The sequence below is a fragment of the Petromyzon marinus genome, chromosome 74, assembly GCF_048934315.1.
Source record: "Petromyzon marinus isolate PM22_M1 ecotype Great Lakes invasive population chromosome 74, UKy_Petmar_22M1.pri1.0, whole genome shotgun sequence".
NCBI lineage: Eukaryota > Metazoa > Chordata > Hyperoartia > Petromyzontiformes > Petromyzontidae > Petromyzon > Petromyzon marinus.
In genome coordinates this window covers 11,820,727-11,848,439 of record NC_133740.1, presented here as the reverse complement: position 1 = coordinate 11,848,439, position 27,713 = coordinate 11,820,727, and the positions used below count along the sequence as shown (strand labels likewise).

Here is a 27,713-nt window from a genome sequence, read left to right as displayed (position 1 = left end):
TACTTCCTCAGCAGCGGTTTAATGCAAGGACACACACAAGTTTAAATTAACATTCGTGCATCGGCAACAACAGCAAAAATACATACACATCGATACGCCTCAGTTAACCGACAAAACAATGATCATAATTAATCAACATTATTATAACAATCTCAAGTAAATTGCAGTTCTGTGGTCTCGTTCTAATAGGCGGCGTCGCATTGGCTCAGAGGGCACCGCGTGACTAAAATGCCGGCTCCTGATTGGCCCTGGCGGTGCCCGTAAAAAGTAGCTTCGCTCGCGATATTTAGAATTAGTTTCAGAATCGTAACGACGGACGCCGCGATTCGGCTAACAAGGGGAAAACATTTTAAGTAAACAGACGTTTGGCTACTTGCACAAGAAGACTGCATCATTATTGGAGTTAAATAGCTAAAATATTTTAACTAATGCAGGGTAACCCCCCCCCCCCATCCCTTCGTTGCTAAGTATTGAACATTGGTATGGTCCGTGCATAGGTTTACCGAGTAGGACTCTACCATTACTGGAGCATTATGGGGGGGTACTCAAGACTTTTTAAACAAAACTCCCTCTCAAAGAAAAAAAACAACCAGCTTACTATTGCCCAAAGTGGATTTAAGCTCTTGTGGGAGGGATATAAAATCATTGCCTCTACCCCCCCCGCCCCCCCAGAATATTCATTCATAAAGTTAGTACATCCCACCCAGCAACTCGAGCTAATGAGACGATACCATTAAAATATATGCGACTGGGGGGGGGGTATAATAATTTACACAAAATCCTGGAAGTTAAACTGAATTAAGTTAAAAATCCCCCTCAATGGAGCCCACACTTGGCACAGCCCACACTTGGCACGACCCACAATGTACGCCGACCTATTGGGACTGTACCATCGCGGGTGTTGGGGCGGGGGGGGGTGTTCAGCGCTAGGTGGTGGAGCTTTGAGGTCGAGTGAAAAAGCGTGAGATGCGTTTGGCGCCCAGCTCGTTACGGGTGACGGAGAGGCGATGCTGCAGGTCCTGGAGACACGGAGACGCACGGGGAGAGACACGGGGGGAGACACGGGGAGAGACACGGGGGGAGACACGGGGGGAGACACGGGGAGAGACACGGGGAGAGACACGGGGGGGGGGAGACACGGGGGGAGACCATTATTGAGCAGTGGGGGTGGGGTGGTGATAACAGTTCCACTGTGGGTGTGGGTTTGGCTATGGGAGTGGAAACGAAGTACCTGGGAAGAAACCCATGCAGAGCAGGGGGACAGAACAAAGACAAAGATCCCCCGTGTAGCCTTAACAGACTGTAGGGGCAAGTGCTGTTAGCGAGCAGCACCTATGAAGGCCAGAACGGTACAAGAGGGGGTGGGTGGCCAGCACCACGCCCGACCGCCTTTGTCTCCCCAGTGGCGATGTTTACACACCGCACCAGGTGCTAATTTGAGGCTAAGTCGACCTAGGAGAGACCCAAGACCAGTTCACATAATCGTCACTGGTGTTGGCCGTGAGCGGGAATCGAACCCGGGTCGCCAGGTTCGTAGTGCAGCGCTAACAACTACATTTCCGCTCCCCACACAATCACACAAACTCACCGTCACACTCGCTCACACTCACTGTGGAACAGAGGGGAGAACACACACACACCACTCACTCATTCACACACCACTCACTCACTCACCACTCACTCACTCTAGAACAGGGGGAGATCACACAAACTCCACTCTGTAGAACAGGGGTAGATCACACAAACTCCACTCACTCACTGTAGAACAGGGGGAGATCACACAAACTCCACTCACTTACTCTGTAGAACAGGGGGAGATCACACAAACTCCACTCACTCACTCTGTAGAACAGGGGGAGATCACACAAATTCCACTCATTCACTCTGTAGAACAGGGGGAGATCACACAAACTCCACTCACTCACTCTGTAGAACAGGAGTAGAACACACAAACTCCACTCACTCACTCTGTAGAACAGGGGGAGATCACACAAACTCCACTCACTCACTCTGTAGAACAGGGGTAGGACACACACACTCCACTCACTCTCACTCTGTAGAACAGGGGGAGATCATACAAACTCCACTCACTCACTCTGTAGACCAGGAGTAGAGATCGCACAAACGCCACTCACTTACTCTGTAGAACAGGGGGAGATCACACAAACTCCACTCACTCACTCTGTAGAACAGGGGGAGATCACACAAATTCCACTCACTCACTCTGTAGAACAGGGGGAGATCACACAAACTTCACTCACTCACTCTGTAGAACAGGTGTAGAACATACAAACTCCACTCACTCGCTCTGTAGAACAGGGGTAGATCACACAAACTCCACTCACTCTCACTCTGTAGAACAGGGGTAGAACACACAAACTCCACTCACTCTGTAGACCAGGAGTAGAGATCACACAAACTCCACTCACTCACTCACTATGTAGAACAGGAGTAGAGATCACACAAACTCCACTCACTCACTCTGTAGAACAGGGGGAGATCACACAAATTCCACTCACTCACTCTGTAGAACAGGGGGAGATCACACAAACTCCACTCACTCACTCTGTAGAACAGGGGGAGATCACACAAACTCCACTTACTCACTCTGTAGAACAGGGGTAGAACACACAAACTCCACTCACTCTGTAGACCAGGAGTAGAGATCACACAAACTCCACTCACTCACTCACTATGTAGAACAGGAGTAGAGATCACACAAACTCCACTCACTCACTCTGTAGACCAGGAGTAGAGATCACACAAACTCCACACACTCTGTAGACCAGGAGTAGAGATCACACAAACTCCACCCACTCTGTAGACCAGGAGTAGAGATCACACAAACTCCACACACTCTGTAGACCAGGGGTAGAGATCACACAAACTCCACACACTCTGTAGAAGAGGAGTAGAGATCACACAAACTCCACCCACTCTGTAGACCAGGAGTAGAGATCACACAAACTCCACACACTCTGTAGACCAGGAGTAGAGATCACACAAACTCCACCCACTCTGTAGACCAGGAGTAGAGATCACACAAACTCCACACACTCTGTAGACCAGGGGTAGAGATCACACAAACTCCACACACTCTGTAGAAGAGGAGTAGAGATCACACAAACTCCACCCACTCTGTAGACCAGGAGTAGAGATCACACAAACTCCACACACTCTGTAGAAGAGGAGTAGAGATCACACAAACTCCACACACTCTGTAGACCAGGAGTAGAGATCACACAAACTCCACACACTCTGTAGACCAGGAGTAGAGATCACACAAACTCCACACACTCTGTAGAACAGGAGTAGAGATCCCACAAACTCCACACACTCTGTAGACCAGGAGTAGAGATCACACAAACTCCACCCACTCTGTAGACCAGGAGTAGAGATCACACAAACTCCACCCACTCTGTAGACCAGGAGTAGAGATCACACAAACTCCACACACTCTGTAGAAGAGGAGTAGAGATCACACAAACTCCACACACACGAAGAGAGAGAGAGAGAGGCAGCACTCAGTCCGGGAGTCGAACCCAAGGGAGCTTCTCTGCCAGCGCCGGCCGCCCCGAAACCGCAGCGGGCAGACGGTCACGGCCGAGGCCTGGTGCCGCCCCCCCAAGCCTGACCACTCGCCTGGATCGTGCACTCGGCCTGCACGAGCTTCAGCTTGGAGGCAACCAACTCCCGCTGCACGGCCTCGAGCCTGCTCCTCAACGCGTCTCCGTCCACCTCCTCCTCGTCCACCACCACCTCGTCCACCTCCTCCTTGTCCATCTCCTCCTCGTCCACCTCCTCCTCATCCACCACCAGCTCGTCCACCTCCTCCTTGTCCACCACCACCTCGTCCACCTCCTTCTCGTCCACCACCAGCTCGTCCACCACCAGCTCGTCCACCACCACCTCATCCACCACCACCTTGTCCACCACCACCTTGTCCACCACCAGCTCGCCCACTACCACCTCGTCCACCTCCTCCTTGTTCAGGGATCCAGCCGAGATGCTCTTTCCCAGCGGCTCCACCGAGCAGTCAACCTCCACCACCACCTCCACCACCTCCACCACCTCCACCACCTCGTCGCTGCGGGGTTGGAGCGCGACGTCTTCATCTTCCTGTGGCTCACTCGAGGAGCCTCGCTCCACCTGCTCCACCTGCTCCACCTCCTCCACCTGCTCCACCTGCTCCACCTCCTCCACCTGCTCCACCTCCTCCAGAGCCTCGTCGGGGATTTCAACTGGGTGGGAAGTGGACGAGGTCTGGGACACAGAACGCCGCCGCCGCTGCCGCTGCTGCTTCAGTAGGTCACTGAGCAGGGCTGGACAACGCCCACACGCCTGGGATCGACTCTGGATACACGGGGGGGGGGGGGGGGGGTGAGGGGGCGAGGGGGGGGGCGAGGGGGGGTCAGAGTCGCAAACGAACTTCACGGAGCGGTGGATTCCGTCGCTCCGTCTCCTTCTCGGTGGTGTTGGTGTTGGTGGTGGTGTTGGTGGTGATGATGGTTGTGTTGGTGGTGATGGTGTTGGTGGTGGTGATGGTTGTGGTGGTGGTGGTGGGGGTGGTGTTGGTGGTGTTGGTGGTGGTGGAGGTGGTGGGGGTGGTGGGGGTGGTGGTGGTGGTGGTTGTGGTGCTGGTGGTGCTGGTGGTGGTGGTTGTGGTGGTTGTGGTGGTGGTGATGGTGGTGGTGATGGTTGTGGTGGTGGTGGTGGGGGTGGTGTTGGTGGTGTTGGTGGTGGTGGAGGTGGTGGGGGTGGTGGGGGTGGTGGTGGTGGTTGTGGTGCTGGTGGTGCTGGTGGTGGTGGTTGTGGTGGTGGTGGTTGTGGTGGTGGTGCTGGTGGTGGGGATGGTGGTGGTTGTGGTGGTGGTGGTTGTGGTGGTGGTTGTGGTTGTGGTGGTGGTGGTTGTTGTGGTCCTGGTTGTGTGGTGGTGGTGGTGGTGGTTGTTGTGGTCCTGGTTGTGGTGGTGGTGGTCCTGGTTGTGGTTGTTGTGGTGGTTGTTGTTGTGGTTGTGGTTGTTCTCATCTCGCACGTGGCTCCCGCCCCTCTGTCTCCCACAGCGCGACCCCCGCATTGAGTCAACACACAAAGACAAAGCTCCCCCGTGTAGCCTGTGACAGACTGTAGGGGCAAGTGCTGCTAGCGAGTAGCAGCAGCTGTGAAGGCTGCCGGCACTGTGGCACACGAGGGGGTGGGTGGCCAGCACCACGCCCGGCCGCCTTTGTCTCCCCAGTGCTGGCGATGTTCACTGCACACCGCACCGGGTTACTCATTTGAGGCCGAGTCGACCTAGGGGGAGGCCCGCGACCGGTTCAGAAAATCGTCGCCGGTGTTGGCCGTGAGCGGGAATCGAACTCGGGTCGTAGCCAGGTCCGTAGCGCGCTAACCGCTGCGCCACCACTCCCCACACAACCGCAACCACCACAGCAGCGCACGGCCCTCTAACGCTCTCAGCACAGTGCTCATTGTTGCTGGCCGCTTGGCGCTGTGGAGGAATAGGGAGAGGGCAGGGCCGTGATGACCACTCACCCGCACGAGGTCCATGGTCCTCCGTCCGACTTCAGAGAGCTCCTCCAGCTGAGCGCTCAGTCTGGAGCTCATCTGTGGACACCATCAGCACCATCATCATCATCACCGTCATCATCACCATCATCATCACCATCATCACCATCATCACCATCACCACCATCACCATCATCACCACCACCACCACCATCATCATCATCACCACCACCACCATCATCATCACCACCACCACCACCACCATCATCATCACCACCACCACCACCATCATCATCATCACCACCACCACCACCATCATCATCATCACAACCACCATCATCATCATCATCACCACCACCAACACCATGGTCTATCCACTGATGGATGAAGATCAATGTGATCTTGATGGAAGTCCGTGGGTCTCAGTGCGAGTCCCTGGCGACCATCTGAGAACCAAATTTAACCACAGGCAGCTGAAATCTCCCAGTGGCCATTATAAACCCCCTGGGAGAGAGACACCCAGACCCAGGGCTTGAACCCAGGCTCTCGGTGTCTCCGACACAGCCATCGTGATCCTACAGAGAGAGACACCAGGGCTTGAACCCAGGCTCTCAGTGTCTCTGACACGGCCATTGTGAACCCACTGAGAGAGAGAGAGACACACCCAGACCCAGGGCTCGAACCCAGACTCTCAGTGTCTCCGACACGGCCATTATGAACCCACAGAGAGAGAGAGAGACACCCAGACTCAGGGCTTGAACCGAGGCTCTCAGTGTCTCTGACACGGCCATCGTGATCCCACAGAGAGAGAGAGAGACACCCAGACCCAGGGCTTGAACCCAGACTCTCAGTGTCTCTGACACGGCCATTGTGATCCCACAGAGAGAGACACCCAGACCCAGGGCTAGAACCCAGACTCTCAGTGTCTCCGACACGGCCATTATGAACCCACAGAGAGAGAGAGACCCAGACTCAGGGCTTGAACCGAGGCTCTCAGTGTCTCTGACACGGCCATCGTGATCCTACAGAGAGACACCCAGACCCAGGGCTTGAACCCAGGCTCTAGGCTCTAGGAGTCACCTGCTTGTGGGTGGCGATGGCGTCGTGGTTGGCGATGGTCACTCGCTCCACGCTGCTCAACTCCCTCCTGCACACCTCCTTCAGCTGTGGGGCCGGGGGGGACGGGGGGTTGGGGGGGTTGGAGGAACACCGAGTGAAGGGGCCAACCCGTGTCTCCCCCCATGTCTCCCCCCGTGTCTCCCCCCGTGTCTCTCCCCGCGTCTCCCCCCGTGTCTCCCCCCGTGTCTCTCCCCGCGTCTCCCCCCGTGTCTCCCCCACGTCTCCCCCCGTGTCTCCCCCCGTGTCTCCCCCCGTGTCTCCCCCCGTGTCTCTCCCCGTGTCTCCCCCCGTGTCTCCCCCGTGTCTCCCCCCGTGTCTCCCCCCGTGTCTCTCCCCGTGTCTCCCCCCGTGTCTCCCCCCGTGTCTCCCCCCGTGTCTCTCCCCGCGTCTCCCCCCGTGTCTCCCCCCGTGTCTCTCCCCGTGTCTCCCCCCGTGTCTCCCCCCGTGTCTCCCCCGTGTCTCCCCCCGTGTCTCCCCCCGTGTCTCCCCCCACGTCTCCCCCCGTGTCTCCCCCCCAACCTGTGTTGTCTCCGTGTCCGCGCGTCTCTTCTCCTCTTCTGTCTCCTTGAGCCTCACGCCCAACAGCTGCAGCTGCTGAGTCAGCAATTCCACCCGGCTCTCCACCTTGGGGGGAGACACGGGGCGAGACACGGGGGAGACACGTGGGGAGACACGGGGGGGGGACACGGGGAGAGACACGTGGGGAGACACGGGGCGAGACACGGGGGGAGACACGGGGGGAGACACAGTGATAAACAAGGCACGGAGACACACCATGCGCAATAGTGAGTTGGTGATTGGGTGAGCAGTGGATGACTGGGTAGGTGAGTGATGAAGCCAGCGAGTGGCGGGGTGAGCGAGTGGCTGGGTGAGCGAGTGGCTGGGTGAATGGGTGAGTAAGAGCGAGGTGAGCTGGGCGAGTGGCTGGGTGAGTAGGCGAGTAGGTGAGCTAGTAGGCGGGTGAGTAGGTCAGCTAGTAGGTGAGCTAGTAGGCGGGTGAGTAGGTGGGTGAGTAGGCGGGTGAGTAGGCGGGTGAGTAGGTGGGTGAGTAGGTGAGCTAGTAGGCGGGTGAGTAGGCGGGTGAGTAGGCGGGTGAGTATGTGAGCTAGTAGGTGGGTGAGTAGGTGAGCTAGTAGGTGGGTTAGTAGGCGGGTGAGTAGGTGAGCTAGTAGGTGGGTTAGTAGGGGAGCAGGTAGGTGGGTGAGTAGGTGAGCTAGTAGGTGGGTGAGTAGGCGGGTGAGTAGGTGAGCTAGTAGGTGGGTTAGTAGGTGAGCTAGTAGGTGGGTGAGTAGGTGAGCTAGTAGGTGGGTGAGTAGGTGGGTGAGTAGGTGAGCTAGTAGGTGGGTGAGTAGGTGGGTAAGTATGTGGGTTAGTAGGTGAGCTAGTAGGTAGGTGAGTAGGTGGGTGAGTAGGCGGGTGAGTAGGCGAGCTAGTAGGTGGGTGAGTAGGTGAGCTAGTAGGTGGGTGAGTAGGCGGGTGAGTAGGCGGGTGAGTAGGTGAGCTAGTAGGCGGGTTAGTAGGTGGGTAAGTATGTGGGTGAGTAGGTGGGTGAGTAGGTGGGTGAGTAGGTGGGTGAGTAGGTGGGTGAGTAGGCAGGTGAGTATCTGAGTAGTTAAGCGAGGTGGTGAGAGGTAAGGGCGAGTCTGTGAGCGAGTAAGAAAGTGAGTAGGTGAGTGAGTAGGTGAGTGATTAGGTGAGTGAGTAGGTGAGTGAGTAGGTGAGTGATTAGGTGAGTGATTAGGTGAGTGAGTAGGTGAGCTAGTAGGTGGGTGAGTTACTGAGTGATTAGGTGAGTGAGTAGGTGGGCGAGTAGGTGAGCTAGTAGGTGGGTGAGTAGGTGAGCTAGTAGGTGGGTGAGTAGGTGGGTGAGTAGGTGGGTGAGTAGGCGGGTGAGTAGGCGGGTGAGTAGGCGGGTGAGTAGGTGAGCTAGTATGTGGGTGAGTAGGTGGGTGAGTAGGTGGGGGAGTAGGCGGGTGAGTATCTGAGTAATTAAGCGAGGTGGTGAGAGACAAGGGCGAGTCTGTGAGCGAGTAAGAAAGTGAGTAGGTGAGTGAGAAGGTGAGTGATTAGGTGAGTGATTAGGTGAGTGAGTAGGTGAGTGAGTAGGTGAGTGAGTAGGTGAGTGATTAGGTGAGTGAGTAGGTGAGCTAGTAGGTGGGTGAGTTACTGAGTGATTAGGTGAGTGAGTAGGTGAGTGATTAGGTGAGTGAGTAGGTGAGCTAGTAGGTGGGTGAGTAGGCGGGTGAGTAGGCGGGTGAGTAGGCGGGTGAGTAGGTGAGCTAGTAGGCGGGCGAGTAGGTGGGTAAGTATGTGGGTGAGTAGGTGGGTGAGTAGGTGGGTGAGTAGGTGGGCGAGTAGGTGGGTAAGTAGGCAGGTGAGTATCTGAGTAGTTAAGCGAGGTGGTGAGAGAGTAGGCGAGTCTGTGAGCGAGTAAGAAAGTGAGTAGGTGAGTGAGTAGGTGAGTGATTAGGTGAGTGATTAGGTGAGTGAGTAGGTGAGTGAGTAGGTGAGTGATTAGGTGAGTGAGTAGGTGAGCTAGTAGGTGGGTGAGTTACTGAGTGATTAGGTGAGTGAGTAGGTGGGCGAGTAAGTGAGCTAGTAGGTGGGTGAGTAGGTGGGTGAGTAGGCGGGTGAGTAGGCGGGTGAGTAGGCGGGTGAGTAGGCGGGTGAGTAGGTGAGCTAGTAGGTGGGTGAGTAGGCGGGTGAGTAGGCGGGTAAGTAGGTGGGTGAGTAGGTGGGTGAGTAGGTGGGTGAGTAGGTGAGCTAGTAGGTGGGTGAGTAGGCAGGTGAGTATCTGAGTAGTTAAGCGAGGTAGTGAGAGAGTAGGCGAGTCTGTGAGTGAGTAAGAAAGTGAGTAGTTGAGTGAGTAGGTGAGTGATTAGGTGAGTGATTAGGTGAGTGGTTAGGTGAGTGAGTAGGTGAGCTAGTAGGTGGGTGAGTAAGTGAGTGGTTAGATGAGTGAGTAGGTGAGTAGGTGAGTAGGTGAGTGAGTAGGTGAGCGAGTAGGTGAGCGATTAGGTGAGCGAGTAGGAGAGTCAGTTGGTGAGCAAGTAGGCGAGTAGGTGAGCGAGTAGGTGAGCAAGTAGGTGAGCAAGTAGGTGAGTCCTTGAGCGAAGTTGTGAGCGAGGTGGTGAGCGAGTAGGTGAGCGAGTAGGTGAGCAAGTAGGTGAGTCCTTGAGCGAAGTGGTGAGCAAAGTCGTGAGCGAGGTGGTGAGCGAGTAGGTGAGCGAGTAGGTGAGTGAGGTGGTGAGAGGGTGAGGGTAGAGCAAGTAGGTGAGCAAGTAGGTGAGCAAGTAGGTGAGTCCTTGAGCGAAGTGGTGAGCGAGGTGGTGAGCGAGGTGGTGAGCGAGGTGGTGAGCGAGGTGGTGAGCGAGTAGGTGAGCGAGTAGGTGAGCGAGTAGGTGAGCGAGTAGGTGAGTGAGGTGGTGAGAAGGTGAGGGTAGAGCAAGTAGGTGAGCGAGTAGGTGAGTAGGTGAGCGAGGTGGTGAGCAAGGTGGTGAGCGAGTAGGTGAGCGAGGTGGTGAGTAGGTGAGTAGGTGAGTAGGTGAGTGAGGTGGTGAGTAGGTGGTGAGTAGGTGAGCGAGGTGGTGAGCGAGTAGGTGAGCGAGGTGGTGAGTAGGTGAGTAGGTGAGCGAGGTGGTGAGTAGGTGAGTAGGTGAGCGAGTTGGTGAGTAGGTGAGTAGGTGAGCGAGGTGGTGAGTAGGTGAGTAGGTGAGCGAGGTGGTGAGCGATGTGGTGAGTAGGTGAGCGAGGTGGTGAGTAGGTGAGCGATGTGGTAAGCGAGGTAGTGAGCGAGGTGGTGAGTAGGTGAACGAGGTGGTGAGCGAGTAGATGAGCAAGTAGGTGAGCGAGGTAGTGAGTAGGTGAGTAGGTGAGCGATGTGGTGAGTGAGGTGGTGAGCGAGGTGGTGAGCGAGGTGGTGAGTAGGTGAGCGAGGTGGTGAGCGAGTAGGTGAGCGAGGTGGTGAGTAGGTGAGTAGGTGAGCGAGGTGGTGAGTAGGTGAGTGATGTGGTGAGCGAGGTGGTGAGCGATGTGGTGAGCGAGGTGGTGAGCCTCACTAGGTCGAGCTGGGCCCGCAGTGAGGCCTTGTCACGCAGGATCTGCCGGGCGAGGTCGTCGTTCTCCTGCTCCAGGCGAAGGTTCAGCGCCGAGAGGCGCAGAGCCGACTCCTGGCACACGTCAGCAACAACAACGTCAACAACAACAACGTCGTCGTCGTCAACAACAACAACGTCAACAACAACAACGTCGTCGTCGTCAACAACAACAACAACAACAACAACGTCAACAACAACAACGTCGTCAACAACAACGTCGTCAACAACAACAACGTCGTCGTCAACAACAACAACGTCAACAACAACAACGTCAACAACAACGTCAACAACAACAACGTCGTCAACAACAACAACGTCGTCAACAACAACAATAACGTCGTCAACAACAACAATAACGTCGTCAACAACAACAATAACGTCGTCAACGTCAACAACAACGTCGTCAACAACAACAACGTCATCAACAACAACAACAACGTCATCGTCAACAACAACAACGTCATCAACAACAACAACGTCATCAACAACAACGTCGTCAACAACAACGTCATCGTCAACAACAACGTCGTCAACAACAACAACAACAACAACGTCATCAACAACAACGTCGTCAACAACAACAACGTCATCAACAACAACAACAACGTCATCGTCAACAACAACAACGTCATCAACAACAACAACAACGTCATCAACAACAACAACAACAACAACGTCATCAACAACAACGTCGTCAACAACAACAACGTCATCAACAACAACGTCATCGTCAACAACAACAACGTCATCAACAACAACAACAACAACGTCATCAACAACAACGTCGTCAACAACAACAACGTCATCAACAACAACAACAACGTCATCAACAACAACGTCGTCAACAACAACAACGTCATCGTCAACAACAACGTCGTCAACAACAACAACGTCATCGTCAACAACAACGTCAACAACAACAACAACGTCATCGTCAACAACAACGTCAACAACAACAACAACACTGCGAGAGGCGCCCCCCCCCCCGGCGGTGCTGGCTGGGAGCTGGTGGCCCCACCCCAGCTGGTGGCCCCACCCCAGCTGGTGGCCCCACCCCAGCTGGTGGCCCCACCCCAGCTGGTGGCCCCACCCCAGCTGGTGGCCCCACCCCAGCTGGTGGCCCCCACCTTGATGTGCCCCAGGCTGGCCGGCTCGCCGCCGCTGCCCAGCGGGAGGCCCTCCGGCGCCGTGGAGGGGGGGGCCCTGGCAGCGATCACCTGGGGGGGGGGGGCAGGGGTTAGAGGAGCACGACGTGAAGATTTGTAGTGAAGGGATCACCCCACACAAACACACACACGTGTCTCCCTCCCAGTGTCTCCCTCCCAGTGTCTCCCTCCCAGTGTCTCCCTCCCAGCGTCTCCCTCCCAGCGTCTCCCTCCCAGCGTCTCCCTCCCAGCGTCTCCCTCTCAGTGTCTCCCTCCCCGTGACCCCACGTGACCCAACGTGACCCCACGTGACCCCACGTGCTCCCAGCGTCTCCCTCCCCGTGACCCCACGTGACCCCACATGACCCCACGTGACCCCACGTGCTCCCAGCGTCTCCCTCCCCACGACCCCACGTGCTCCCAGCGTCTCCCTCCCAGAGTCTCCCTCCCAGCGTCTCCCTCCCAGCGTCTCCCTCCCAGTGTCTCCCTCCCCGTGACCCCACGTGACCCCACGTGACCCCACGTGCTCCCAGCGTCTCCCTCCCCGTGACCCCACGTGACCCCCGCGTGCTCCCCAGCGTCTCGTCGTCGCCCCACCGCGAGCCTGCCGGCCGTGAGGGCGCGTGCCAGGTCCCGGTCTTCATCCTCCTCCTGGACGAGGCTGCCGAAGAGGTGGGCGTCGTACGCCTCCACGATTGACACCTCCGTCATCATTCTGCACGCCCCGGGCGCAAGGGAGGACCGCACGCAGACACGAGGACGATCCACCCTCCCCCCCGTGGCCTTCACGCTCGCGCACAACGACAAAGATCCCCCCGTGTAGCCGCTAACGGACTGTTGGGGCAAGTGCTGCCGGCGAGTGGCACCTGCGAGCGCCGGCACGGCACGCGAGGGGGTGGGTGGGCCGAAGCCACGCCTGGCGATGTTCACGCGTCGCACCGGGTACTCATGAGGCCTAGTCGACCCTAGGGGAGGCCCAGCGCCGGTTCGGAGAGTCGTCGCCGGTGTTGGCCGCGAGCGGGAATCGTTCACAACAGCAACAACAACAACGGCAATTTGGCACTAAGCGGCGGTGACGTCACCAAGGTGCCTGTGCCAGGCTATGTGCACCCTGAGGCCACGTGAAGTGTCGAACGCCCGCCGGCAGGAGGTCACGGGGCAGACCCAGGTGCCACGGGTCAACTGACTGAGATGAGTGGCTGATGCACCACCTGTGCCCCCTACTGGGCCTTAGCCATCCGGCCCTCCGTTGTTGTTAGAGGGCGACTGCATCCAACTGCCCAGTAGCGTCCTTCACGAGCCTCCTCCACAGAGGCCGATCTTGACACCGCTGGTACCAGTCATCGGCAAGTCCACTCAGCTCCACGTCCTCCTGTACCACGTCACTCCATCTCTTCTCTAGCCCGTGCCGCGCCCGTTTAGCCCCCTCGATCCGGCCGAACAAAAGCTGTTTAGGCATGCGGTGGCTGGGCATGCAGGCTACAGCCAGCTCACTCACAAACACACACGCACACACACCTGTACACTCACAAACACACACGCACACACACCTGTACACTCACAAACACACACGCACACACACCTGTACACTCACAAACACACACGCACACACACCTGTACACTCACAAACACACACGCACACACACCTGTACACTCACAAACACACACGCACACACACCTGTACACTCACAAACACACACGCACACACACCTGTACACTCACAAACACACGCACACACACCTGTACACTCACAAACACACACGCACACACACCTGTACACTCACAAACACACACGCACACACACCTGTACACTCACAAACACACACGCACACACACCTGTACAAACACACACGCACACACACCTGTACACACGCACACACACCTGTACACACGCACACACACGCACACACACCTGTACACACGCACACACACACGCACACACATGCACACACACACCTGTACACTCACAAACACACACGCACATACACCTGTACACACGCACACACACGCACACACACCTGTACACACGCACACACACGCACACACACCTGTACACACGCACACACACGCACACACACCTGTACACACGCACACACACGCACACACACCTGTACACACGCACACACACGCACACATACCTGTACACACGCACACACACACGCACACACACCTGTACACTCACAAACACGCACACACACCTGTACACACGCACACACACACGCACACACACCTGTACACTCACAAACACGCACACACACCTGTACACACGCACACACACCTGTACACTCACAAACACGCACACACACCTGTACACACGCACACACACGCACACACACCTGTACACACGCACACACACCTGTACACACGCACACACACACACGTGTACACACGCACACACACACACCTGTACACACGCACACACACGCACACACACCTGTACACACGCACACACGCACACACACCTGCACACACACACACACATGTACACACACCTGTACACACACACCTGTACACACGCACACACACCTGTACACACGCACACACAGCTGTACACACACCTGTACACACGCACACACACCTGTACACACGCACACACATGTACACACACCTGTACACACGCACACACACCTGTACACACGCACACACACCTGTACACACACACACCTGTACACACGCACACACACCTGTACACACACCTGTACACACGCACACACACACGTACACACACCTGTACACACGCACACACACACGCACACACACCTGTACACACGCACACACATGCACACACACCTGTACACACGCACACACATGCACACACACCTGTACACACGCACACACATGCACACACACCTGTACACACACACACCTGTCCACACATCTGTACACACGCACACACACACCTGTCCACACACCTGTACACACGCACACACACGCACACACACCTGTACACACGCACACACACGCACACACACCTGTACACACGCACACACACATTCACACACACACCTGTACACACGCACACACACCTGTACACACACACCTGTACACACACCTGTACACACACACCTGCACGAGACACCAGTTCACAATGACCGTGTAGGGGAAGGCGAGCGATGCCGAGAGCCTGGGTTGCAGTCCGGGTGTCAACCGCACAGCCACAGAGAGTACAACGCTGACTCACTCAGAGAGTCATAGACTCACACAGAGAGTCATAGACTCACTCAGAGAGCCAGACTCACTCAGAAAGCCATAGACTCACACAGAGTCATAGACTCACTCAGAGAGCCATAGACTCACTCAGAGAGTCATAGACTCACTCAGAGAGTCATAGACTCACACAGAGAGTCATAGACTCACTCAGAGAGCCATAGACTCATGCAGAGAGTCATAGACTCGCTCAGAGAGTCATAGACTCACTCAGAGAGCCATAGACTCACACGGAGAGCCATAGACTCACACGGAGAGCCATAGACTCACTCGGAGAGTCATAGACTCACACAGAGAGTCATAGACTCACTCAGAGAGTCATAGACTCACACAGAGAGTCATAGACTCACTCAGAGACCCACAGACTCACACAGAGACCTACAGACTCACACGGAGACCCACAGACTCACACGGAGACCCACAGACTCACACAGAGACCCACAGACTCACACGGAGACCCACAGACTCACACAGAGACCCACAGACTCACACAGAGACCCACAGACTCACACAGAGACCCACACGGAGACCCACAGACTCACCACAGAGACCCACAGACTCACACAGAGACCCACAGACTCATACAGAGACCCACAGACTCACACAGAGACCCACAGACTCACAGAGAGACCCACAGACTCACAGAGAGACCCACAGACTCACACGGAGACCCACAGACTCACACGGAGACCCACACAGAGACCCACAGACTCACAGAGAGACCCACAGACTCGCACAGAGACCCACAGACTCACACAGAGACCCACAGACTCACACAGAGACCCACAGACTCACACAGAGACCCACAGACTCACACAGAGACCCACGGACTCACACAGAGACCCACAGACTCACACAGAGACCCACGGACTCACACGGAGACCCACAGACTCACACAGAGACCCACAGACTCACAGAGAGACCCACATATTCACACAGAGACCCACAGACTCACACAGAGACCCACAGACCCACACAGAGACCCACAGACTCACACAGAGACCCACAGACTCACACAGAGACCCACAGACTCACACGGAGACCCACGGACTCACACGGAGACCCACAGACTCACACGGAGACCCACAGACTCACACAGAGACCCACAGACTCACACGGAGACCCACGGACTCACACAGAGACCCACAGACTCACACAGAGACCCACGGACTCACACGGAGACCCACAGACTCACACGGAGACCCACGGACTCACACGGAGACCCACAGACTCACACGGAGACCCACAGACTCACACAGAGACCCACAGACTCACACGGAGACCCACGGACTCACACAGAGACCCACAGACTCACACAGAGACCCACGGACTCACACGGAGACCGGCATCAGAGTGCTCCACACGCGCCGCCCGTGACGGTGGCGCGTGTGGAGCGGCACGTCCCATCTGCGCCCGCCTGGCCAGGTCAATTTGGCTTTCTCCATTGCGTACTTCCTCTGTGGTGACCACCACCACGACGAGGAGGAGGGGGGGGAGGCTTGGCCCTCCCCTAGGTCGACGCAGCCTTAAGATGATAACGCGTGGCTGGGGTGCGCTCTGGATGGTGGTGGTGGTGGGCACGTGGGGGCACTTGGTGGGGGTGGGGGGTGGGGAGACAAAGGCGGCCGGGTGACGTAGTTTCTGGTCTCTGAACCAAGTTTCCTCTGTACCCACCCCCCTTCCCCGTGTGGTCCGTGACGCTTTTGCTGAAATGCCGTTTGCGATTACAATAATCAATAAAAACAAACATGCTCAACGTTTAAGAATTCGTGTTAGAGTCGAGGCAATCTGCAGGCCAGTGGACACGCTGTGGTGAACTCAACTCAACAACAACTACAACAACAACTACTACAACAACAACAACTCAACAACAACTACAACAACAACTACAACAACAACTACAACAACAACTACAACAACTACAACAACAACTACAACAACAACTACAACAACAACTACAACAACAATGTTGTATTGTTACCAGGTAGGGGACCCCAATGCGCTTTCAGAAGCGGCGTGGCCGCCACAAATTGTAGCAGCTCAACCAAGTGGCCTCCTGCTGCTGCTGCTACTGCCGCCGTCATCACCGTCATCATCATCATCGTCATCATCGTCGTCATCATCGTCATCATCGTCGTCATCATCGTCACCACGTGGACATTTACAGCGGCAGCCAAGCCCTCAAAACGATTGGCTGTGGCGGCGGCAGCGACGTTGATTCTCAGTGTGGAGGGGGAATCCAGAGGAGCTGGAGACAAAATCCACGCGGCCACGGGGAGAGAGACGCCGCAAACTCCAAAAACACAGCAGGGGTCAGGGGTCAGGGTCGAACCCACGACCTCCTGTAGACCAGGCGAGGTAGTCAACATCTCACAGCCACCGTGATGATGATGAGAGAGACGCAGACTCCAAATCTACAGCAGGTGTCAGGGTCGGGATCGAACCCACGACCTCCTGTATACCAGGCGAGGTAGTCAACATCTCGCAGCCACCGTGATGATGATGAGAGAGAGACGCAGACTCCAAATCTACAGCAGGTGTCAGGGTCGAACCCACGACCTCCTGTGTACCAGGCGAGGTAGTCAACATCTCCTAGCCACTGTGATGATGATGAGAGAGAGACGCAGACTCCAAATCTACAGCAGGTGTCAGGGTCGAACCCACGACCTCCTGTATACCAGGCGAGGTAGTCAACATCTCGCAGCCACCGTGATGATGATGATGAGAGAGAGACGCAGACTCCAAATCTACAGCAGGTGTCAGGGTCGAACCCACGACCTCCTGTGTACCATGCGAGGTAGTTAACATCTCGCAGCCACCGTGATGATGATGAGAGAGAGACGCAGACTCCAAATCTACAGCAGGTGTCAGGGTCGAACCCACGACCTCCTGTGTACCAGGCGAGGTAGTTAACATCTCATAGCCACCGTGATGATGATGAGAGAGAGACGCAGACTCCAAATCTACAGCAGCAGTAGGAGGTGTCAGGGTCTGGATTGAACCCACGACCTCCTGCACACCTGGCAAGGTAGTTAACATCTCCTAGCAACCGTGATGATGATGAGAGAGAGAGAGACACAAACTCCAAATATACAGCAGCAGGGGTCAGGGGTCAGGGTCGAACCCACGACCTCCTGCACACCAGGCGAGGTAGTCAACATCTCACAGCCACCGTGATGATGATGATGAGAGAGAGACGCAGACTCCAAATCTACAGCAGCAGCAGGCATCGTCAGGGTCGGGATCGAACCCACGACCTCCTGTGTACCAGGCGAGGGAGTCAACATCTCCTAGCCACCGTGGCGCCCTTCTGTACATCATGCTCGACCGTGTACACGTGCGGTGTGCACACACTGCACGTGTACACACACACAACGCACGTGTACACACACACACTGCACGTGGTGCCATGAAGAAGGGTGGTTGCCTGTAACGTCGCCTCTTGTATTCTCGGACCTCTCTGTGCGCTATGAAGGAGCATTGCCCGAAACGTCGCCTCACACACAGAGTCGAGGAGCTCAACTCGTGTTCCTCGTAATCGCACTGTACACACAGCGGTACAGTGCGCACACTGTACACACCGCGGTACAGTGCGCACACTGTGCACACCGCGGTACAGTGCGCACACTGTGCACACCGCGGTACAGTGCGTTGGTGCTGCTGGTGGTGCTGCTGGTGGTGTTGGTGCTGCTGGTATTGGTGGTGGTGCTGGTGTTGGTGGTGGTGGTAGTGCTGGTGGTGTTGGTGGTAGTGCTGGTGGTGGTGGTAGTGCTGGTGTTGGTGGTGTTGGTGGTAGTGCTGGTGGTGGTGGTGGTAGTGCTGGTGCTGGTGGTGTTGGTGGTAGTGCTAGTGGTGGTGTTGCTGGTGGTAGTGCTGGTGTTGGTGGTGGTAGTGCTAGTGGTGGTGTTGGTGGTGGTGGTAGTGGTGGTATTGCTGGTGGTAGTGCTGGTGTTGGTGGTGGTGGTAGTGCTAGTGGTGGTGGTGTTGGTGGTGGTGGTAGTGCTGGTGGTGGTGTTGGTGGTAGTGCTGGTGGTGGTGCTGGTGGTGTTGGTGCTGCTGGTGGTGTTGGTGGTGGTGGTTGTGGTACTAGTGGTGGTGTTGTTGTTGGTGCTGTTGGTGTTGTTGGTGGTGGTAGTGCTGGTGGTGGTGTTGTTGGTGGTGGTGTTGGTGGTGGTGTTGTTGTTGGTGCTTTTGGTGCTGTTGGTGTTGTTGGTGGTGGTGTTGGTGGTGCTAGTGGTGGTATTGGTGTTGTTGTTGTTGGTGGTGGTGTTGGTGGTGGTGCTAGTGGTGTTGTTGTTGGTGGTGTTGTTGGTGGTGGTGTTGGTGGTGCTGTTGTTGTTGTGTCCACACTAAGTTAAGTTACTGGAGCATCAACAACAGCGGCAGCGCAGTCTACAAAGACAAAGGTCCCCCGTGTAGCCTCTAGCAGGCTGCAGGGCCAAGTGCAGCAGCAGCTGACGATGTCTGCCGGCACTGTGGCACACGAGGGGGTGGGGGACAACAACCACCACGCCCGGCCGCCTTTGTCTCCCCGAGTGGCGATGTCTTTACCACACTAACACGACCGCACCGGATTTACACATTTGAGGCCGAGCCGACCTAGGGGAGTCCCCAGGACCGGGTTCAGAGGAATCGCCGAAGGGACCCCCCCTCAAATATGACGTCACAAAGCTCTGCCCCCACCCCCCAAAAACCATATTACCATTTTTAAAATTAAAACATCCTTCAAATCGCTTTAGACTATTGTTGTAGTGCGTGTTTAATGTGGCCACTGCACTCCGATGTTGTAGGAGAAAACTTTTATTGACAAAGTATATTAATCTTCTTTGGTTCTTTCGGTAAAGTCACCACCACGTAGAATGAGAAAATAAAATAATAAATTTATAAAATAAAATAACACAATTTATTATTTTATTCTCATTCTACGTGGTGGTGGTGGTGACTTAACCGAAAGAACCAACGAAGATGAATCCTTGCAGTCACGTAAGCTTTAAATAGAAAAGTATATTTAATTAAGCAGGAACGTGTTGTCTGTATTTATTTATAAAGTTGCGCGTTTTGATGTGACGTCACATTTCTCAAACTCCCCCCTCGTCACAAATGTACTTATTTAAAGCATGCTTTGCTTTGTACGTAAAGACAACCGGTTACCGGTTTTACAGGGGTTTTGTTGTTGTTGCGGTTACCGGTTTTCCAGGTGTTTAGCGGTTACCGGTTCGCGCATCCCCATTGACAAAGAGAGGCGCGGACGGTTCGCATCCTAAAACTCGAGCAGACATCGCTCTGGGGCCATGTACTGTACGTACAGTTCGTGCACTGTACGTACAGTACCGCAACACACACTTCCGCACTGTATCCACTACGACACTATGTACAGTGTCGCAGTGCGCTGTTCGTACACTGCGGTACTGTATGTACTGTATACCCCGTACTGTAGTGTGTATAGTACTGTAGTGTGTGTACAGTACTGTAGTGTGTACAGTACTGTGTGTACAGTACTGTAGTGTGTGTACAGTACTGTGTGTACAGTACTGTGTGTACAGTACTGTGTGTGCAGTACTGTGTGTACAGTACTGTAGTGTGTGCACTGTAGTGTGTGTACAGTACTGTGTGTACAGTACTGCGGTGTGTGTACAGTACTGCGGTGTGTGTACAGTACTGCGGTGTGTGTACAGTACTGCGGTGTGTGTACAGTACTGTAATGTGTGTACAGTACTGTAGTGTGTGTACAGTACTGTAGTGTGTGTACAGTATTGTAGTGTGTGTACAGTACTGTAGTGTGTGTACAGTACTGTAGTGTGTGTACAGTACTGTAGTGTGTGTACAGTACTGTAGTGTGTACAGTACTGCGGTGTGTGTACAGTGCTGCGGTGTGTGTACAGTACTGTGTGTACAGTACTGGGTGTACAGTACTGTAGTGTGCACTGTAGTGTGTGTACAGTACTGTGTGTACAGTACTGTAGTGTGTGTGCAGTACTGCGGTGTGTGTACAGTACTGCGGTGTGTGTACAGTACTGCGGTGTGTGTACAGTACTGTAGTGTGTGTACAGTACTGTAGTGTGTGCACAGTACTGTAGTGTGTGTACAGTACTGCGGTGTGTGTACAGTACTGCGGTGTGTGTACAGTACTGTAGTGTGTGTACAGTACTGCGGTGTGTGTACAGTACTGCGGTGTGTGTACAGTACTGTAGTGTGTGTACAGTACTGCTGTGTGTATAGTACTGCAGTGTGTGTACAGTACTGCGGTGTGTGTACAGTACTGTGTGTACAGTACTGTAGTGTGCACTGTAGTGTGTGTACAGTACTGTGTGTACAGTACTGTAGTGTGTGTGCAGTACTGCGGTGTGTGTACAGTACTGCGGTGTGTGTACAGTACTGCGGTGTGTGTACAGTACTGCGGTGTGTGTACAGTACTGTAGTGTGTGTACAGTACTGTAGTGTGTGTACAGTACTGTAGTGTGTGCACAGTACTGTGGTGTGTGTACAGTACTGCGGTGTGTACAGTACTGCGGTGTGTGTACAGTACTGTAGTGTGTGTACAGTACTGCGGTGTGTGTACAGTACTGTAGTGTGTGTACAGTACTGCTGTGTGTATAGTACTGCAGTGTGTGTACAGTACTGCGGTGTGTGTACAGTACTGTAGTGTGTGTACAGTACTGCGGTGTGTACAGTACTGCGGTGTGTACAGTACTGTAGTATGTGTACAGTACTGTAGTGTGTGTACAGTACTGTAGTGTGTGTACAGTACTGCTGTGTGTATAGTACTGCAGTGTGTGTACAGTACTGCGGTGTGTGTACAGTACTGCGGTGTGTGTACAGTACTGCGGTGTGTGTACAGTACTGTAGTGTGTGTACAGTACTGTAGTATGTGTACAGTACTGTAGTGTGTGTACAGTACTGTAGTGTGTGTACAGTACTGTAGTGTGTGTACAGTACTGCGGTGTGTGTACAGTACCGCTGTGTGTACAGTACTGCGGTGTGTGTACAGTACTGCGGTGTGTGTACAGTACTGCGGTGTGTGTACAGTACTGCGGTGTGTGTACAGTACTGCTGTGTGTGTACAGTACTGCGGTGTGTGTACAGTACTGCAGTGTGTGTACAGTACTGCGGTGTGTGTACAGTACTGCTGTGTGTGTACAGTACTGCTGTGTGTGTACAGTACTGCGGTGTGTGTACAGTACTGCGGTGTGTGTTCAGTACTGCGGTGTGTGTACACAGTACTGCGGTGTGTGTATAGTACTGCGGTGTGTGTACAGTACTGCTGTGTGTGTACAGTACTGCTGTGTGTGTACAGTACTGCGGTGTGTGTACAGTACTGCAGTGTGTGTAGAGTACTGCTGTGTGTGTACAGTACTGCGGTGTGTGTACAGTACTGTAGTGTGTGTACAGTACTGTGAAAGCTGCCGGCACTACGTGGCACACGAGGGGGTGGGTGGCCAGCAACCACGCCCGACCGCCTTTGTCTCCCTAGTGGCGATGTTTACACACCGCAACAGGTATTCATTTGAGGCTGAGTCGACCTAGGAGAGGCCCGGGACCGGTTCGGATAATCGTCACCGGTGTTGGCCGTGAATGGGAAGCGCAGCGTAGCGCTAACCACTACACTACCGCTCCCCAGATACCTGTACACTCACTCCTGTACACACCTGTACACACAGATATGTATTCACACCTGTACACCCACACATGCATATTCACACGTGTGCAAACCTGAACTCACTCCCCTAAACACTCACATCAGTCACATGTACACTCACATGCATACCTTACACGGACACACATGTACACTCACATGTTAACTACACACTCACCTACTCACCTGCACACTCACCTACATACACACACACACACCTGTACAAACAGATATGTACACACCTACACACCTATTCACCTGCACACTCACCTACACACACTCACCAGTACACTCACCTACAACAACAACAACCGCCATTCGCCACTAAGTGGCGGTGACGTCACCACAACACTTGTGCCAGGCCATGTGCACCTTGAGGCCACGTGGAGTGTCGAACGCCCGCTGGCAGGAGGTCACGGGGCAGACCCAGGTGCCACGGGTCGACTGACTAATATGACTGAGATGACTGGCTGATGCACCACCTGTGCCCCCTACTGTGCCAACTTGCTGTGCTTTAGCCACCCGGCGCTCCGCTCGTTGTTGTGAGCGTCGCTCCTCCGCCCTCCGTTGTTGTTGGAGGGCGACTGCCTCCAACTGCCCAGTAGCGTCCTTCACGAGCCTCCTCCACAGAGGCCGATCTTGGCACCGCTGGTACCAGTCATCGGCAAGTCCACTCAGCTCCACGTCCTCCTGTACCACGTCACTCCATCTCTTCTCTAGCCCGTGCCGCGCCCGCTTAGCCCCCTCAATCCGGCCGAACAAAAGCTATTTCGGCATGCGGTGGCTGGGCATGCGGGCTACATGACCCAGCCAACGCAGCCTTGCCTGCCGGAGGAGCTCACCGATGGGACCTTGCCCAGATCTTTCAAGGATTTGTGAGCTCCTCACACAATCCAGTCTGGTTAAACCCAGGATGGATCGTAGGCAGGCCAGCCTAAATGTTTCTAACCGGCGAAGATGTTCCATTATGGGGGGGGCACGTTTCGCAAGCGTAGAGAAGGGGAGGGAATGACCGTGGCCGAGAAGACCTACACACACTCCCCTGTACACTCACCTACACACACTCACCTGTACACTCACCTACACACACTCACCTATACACTCACCTGTACACTCGCCTACACACACACCTGTACACTCACTCACCTGTACACACACCTGTACACTCACCTACACACCCACATACACACCTGTACACACACCTGTACACTCACTCACCTGTACACACACCTGTACACTCACCTACACACCCACATACACACCTGTACACACACCTGTACACTCACCTACACATCTGTACACTCACCTACACACCTGTACACTCACATACACACCCACCTACACACCTGTACACTCACCTACACACACACCTACACACCTGTACACTCACCTACACACACTCACCTGTACACTCACCTACACACACACCTGTACACTCACCTATACACACACCTACATACACACCTGTACACACCCCTGTACACTCACTCACCCACCTGTACACACACCTATACACTCACCTGTACACACACACCTGTACACTCACCTACATACCTGTACACTCACCTACACACCTGTACACTCACCTACACACCCACCTATACACCTGTACACTCACCTACACACACTCACCTACACACCTGTACACTCACCTACACACACTCACCTGTACACTCACCTACACACACACCTGTACACTCACCTGTATACACACCTACACACAAACATGTACACACACCTACACACACACCTGTACACACACCTGTACACTCACTCACCCACCTGTACACACACCTGTACACTCACCTGTACACACACACACACCTGTACACACACACACACCTGTACACTCACCTACACACCTGTACACTCACCTACACACCCACCTACACACCTGTACACTCACCTACACACTCACCTATAAACACACACACGTACACACACCTGTACACTCACCTACACACCTGTACACACACCTGTACACTCACCTACACACCTGTACACTCACTCACCTACACACCTGTACACACACTCACCTGTACACACACCTGTACACTCACCTGTACACTCACTCACCTGTACACACACCTGTACACTCACTCACCTGTATACACACCTGTACACTCACTCACCTGTACACACACCTGTACACTTACTCACCTGTACACACACCTACACACTTGTACACACAATCACCTGTACGCACACCTACACACCTGTACACTCACCTGTACACACAATCACCTGTATGCACACCTACACACCTGTACACTCACCTGTACACACACCTACATACCTGTACACACACTCACCTGTATGCACACCTACACACCTATAAACTCACCTGTATGCACACCTACACACCTAAACACCGGTACACTCACCTGTACACACACCTACACACCTGTACACTCACCTGTATGCACACCTACACACCTGTATGCACACCTACACACCTGTACACACACGTGTACACTCACCTGTACACACACCTACACACCCCTACACACCTGTACACTCACCTGTACACACACCTACACACCTATACACACACCTACACACCTGTACACACACCTACACACCTACACACCTGTACACACACCTACACACCTGTACACACACCTGTATGCACACTCACCTGTACAAACACCTACACACCTGGACACACACCTACACACCTGTACACTCATCTGTACACACACTCACCTGTACACACTCCTACACACCTGTACACTCACCTGTACATACACCTACACACCTACACACCTGTACACTCACCTGTACACACACCTACACACCTGTACACACTTTCACCTGTATGCACACCTACACACCTGTACACACACCTACACACCTACACACCTGTACACTCACCTGTACACACACCTACACACCTGTACACACACCTACACACCTGTACACTCACCTGTATGCACACCTACACACCTGTACACTCACCTACACACCTCCACACCTACACACCTGTACACTCACCTACACACCTACACACCTGTACACTCACCTGTACATACACTCACCTGTACACACACCTACACACCTGTACACACACCTACACACACCTGTACACACACCTACACACCTGTACATACACCTACACACCTGTACACTCACCTGTACACACACCTACACACCTACACACCTGTACACACTTTCACCTGTATGCACACCTGCACACCTGTACACACACCTACAGACCTCTACACACACTCACCTGTACACACACTCACCTGTACACACACCTACACACCTGTACACACACCTACACACCTGTACACACACCTGTACACTTGCACACCTGTACACTCACCTACACACCTGTACACACACCTACACCTACACACCTGTACACTCACCTGTACACACACCTACACACCTACTCACCTACACACCTGTACACTCACTCACCTGTACACTCACCTACACACACCTACACACCTGTACACACACCTGTATACACACCTACACACCTGTACACACACCTGTATGCACACCTACACATCTGTACACACACCTACACACCTGTACACACACCTACACACCTGTACACACACTCACCTGTACGTACACCTACACACATGTACACTCACCTACACACCTACACACCTGTACACCTACACACCTGTACACTCACCTGTACGCACACCTACACACCTACACACCTGTACACTCACCTACACACCTGTACACACACCTACACACCTACACACCTGTACACTCACCTACACACCTACACACCTGTACACTCACCTACACACCTACACACCTGTACACACACCTACACACCTGTACACTCACCTGTATGCACACCGATGCACGCAACCGAGGCCGATCTCATCGAAGCACCACGAATAGATTCCCCGTCGCCTCTCTCCAGTTCCGGGGGGGGCGGTGGTGGCGGTGGTGGAGGAGGAGGGGGTGGTGGTGGGGGTGGAGGAGGGGGTGGGGATGGTGGTGGAGGAGGGGGTGGGGGTGGTGGTGGAGGAGCGGGTGGAGGAGGGGGTGGGGGTGGTGGTGGAGGAGGGGGTGGTGGAGGGGGTGGTGGTGGAGGGGGTGGTGGAGGAGGGGGTGGTGGAGGAGGGGGTGGTGGAGGAGGGGGTGGTGGAGGAGGGGGTGGTGGAGGAGGGGGTGGAGGAGGGGGTGGTGGAGGGGGTGGAGGAGGGGGGGGGTCACTTTAAGAGCGGCTGAGCTCGACTTTCCGCATTCCGATCGTGCTTAGAAAATAAAAATTAAACACCCAGAGGGCCGCCTTTAAATCGCAGACAATTTAAGTCAGACGCACGACCCCCTGCGCGCTTGGTTCTCAAACACCCCCTGCGCGCCTGTTCAGGTGGTACGGTCCGGCCATTGAAATGAATGGGTGACTCGGGCGAATTCATTCGCGTTAGAGGGGGCAGTGGAAGGTAGGGTGGGGGCGGGGCTAAAGTACCCAGTTCAATTAAATCCGTGACAACACGAAGCACGTCCGAGGCGCTGAATAACGCCTCCCCTGGGTGTTGTGCGTTAGTGGTACGGTCCGCCGCCTGCTGAAATGAATTTAGCGACTTGGGCGGATGTATTCGAGTTAGAAGGGTCGGAAGGGGGGGGTCGGAAGGGGGGGGTCTGAGTACCCAGATAATTTAAATCCATAACATAGACGCCCTGCAACACGTGAGATTAAACACCCCTGCTACGTGACATAAATGGTACGGTCTGCCCGTTGGAACTAATTGGCGACTTGGGCTAATCCATACGCGATAGAGGGGGACACGGGGTGGGGTCTAAGAGTCAAGCTCATCAAAGTATTATTATTTTATTATTAATTATATTTATAACACCCCTGTGCGGTGTCATAATGGTACGGTCCGGTCATTGAAACCAATGAGCGACTTGGGCTAATCCATTTAATTTAGAGGGGAGGCAGGGGTGGAGGCAAGGGTGGGGTTACAACGTTGCACGACTTGCAACGTTCTTACAAATAAAATAACACCCCTACGTCGCGTCACATAT

The 27,713-nt window shown here is 54.5% G+C and overlaps 1 protein-coding gene across 1 annotated transcript; it reads right to left on the bottom strand.

The window, feature by feature from the left end:
- LOC116957467 (uncharacterized) lies at positions 1-26,671 on the bottom strand. The gene is made up of 9 exons (XM_032979634.2): positions 26,523-26,671; positions 12,464-12,581; positions 11,849-11,938; positions 10,683-10,793; positions 7,144-7,248; positions 6,586-6,669; positions 5,533-5,604; positions 3,643-4,353; positions 1-1,019 (listed from the first exon to the last, which is right to left on the bottom strand). The coding sequence occupies exons 2-9, from the start codon at positions 12,578-12,580 to the stop codon at positions 927-929; spliced, it is 1,383 nt and encodes a 460-aa protein (XP_032835525.2). The 5' UTR covers position 12,581; positions 26,523-26,671; the 3' UTR covers positions 1-926.
- Between the last annotated feature and the right edge of the window lie 1,042 nt (positions 26,672-27,713).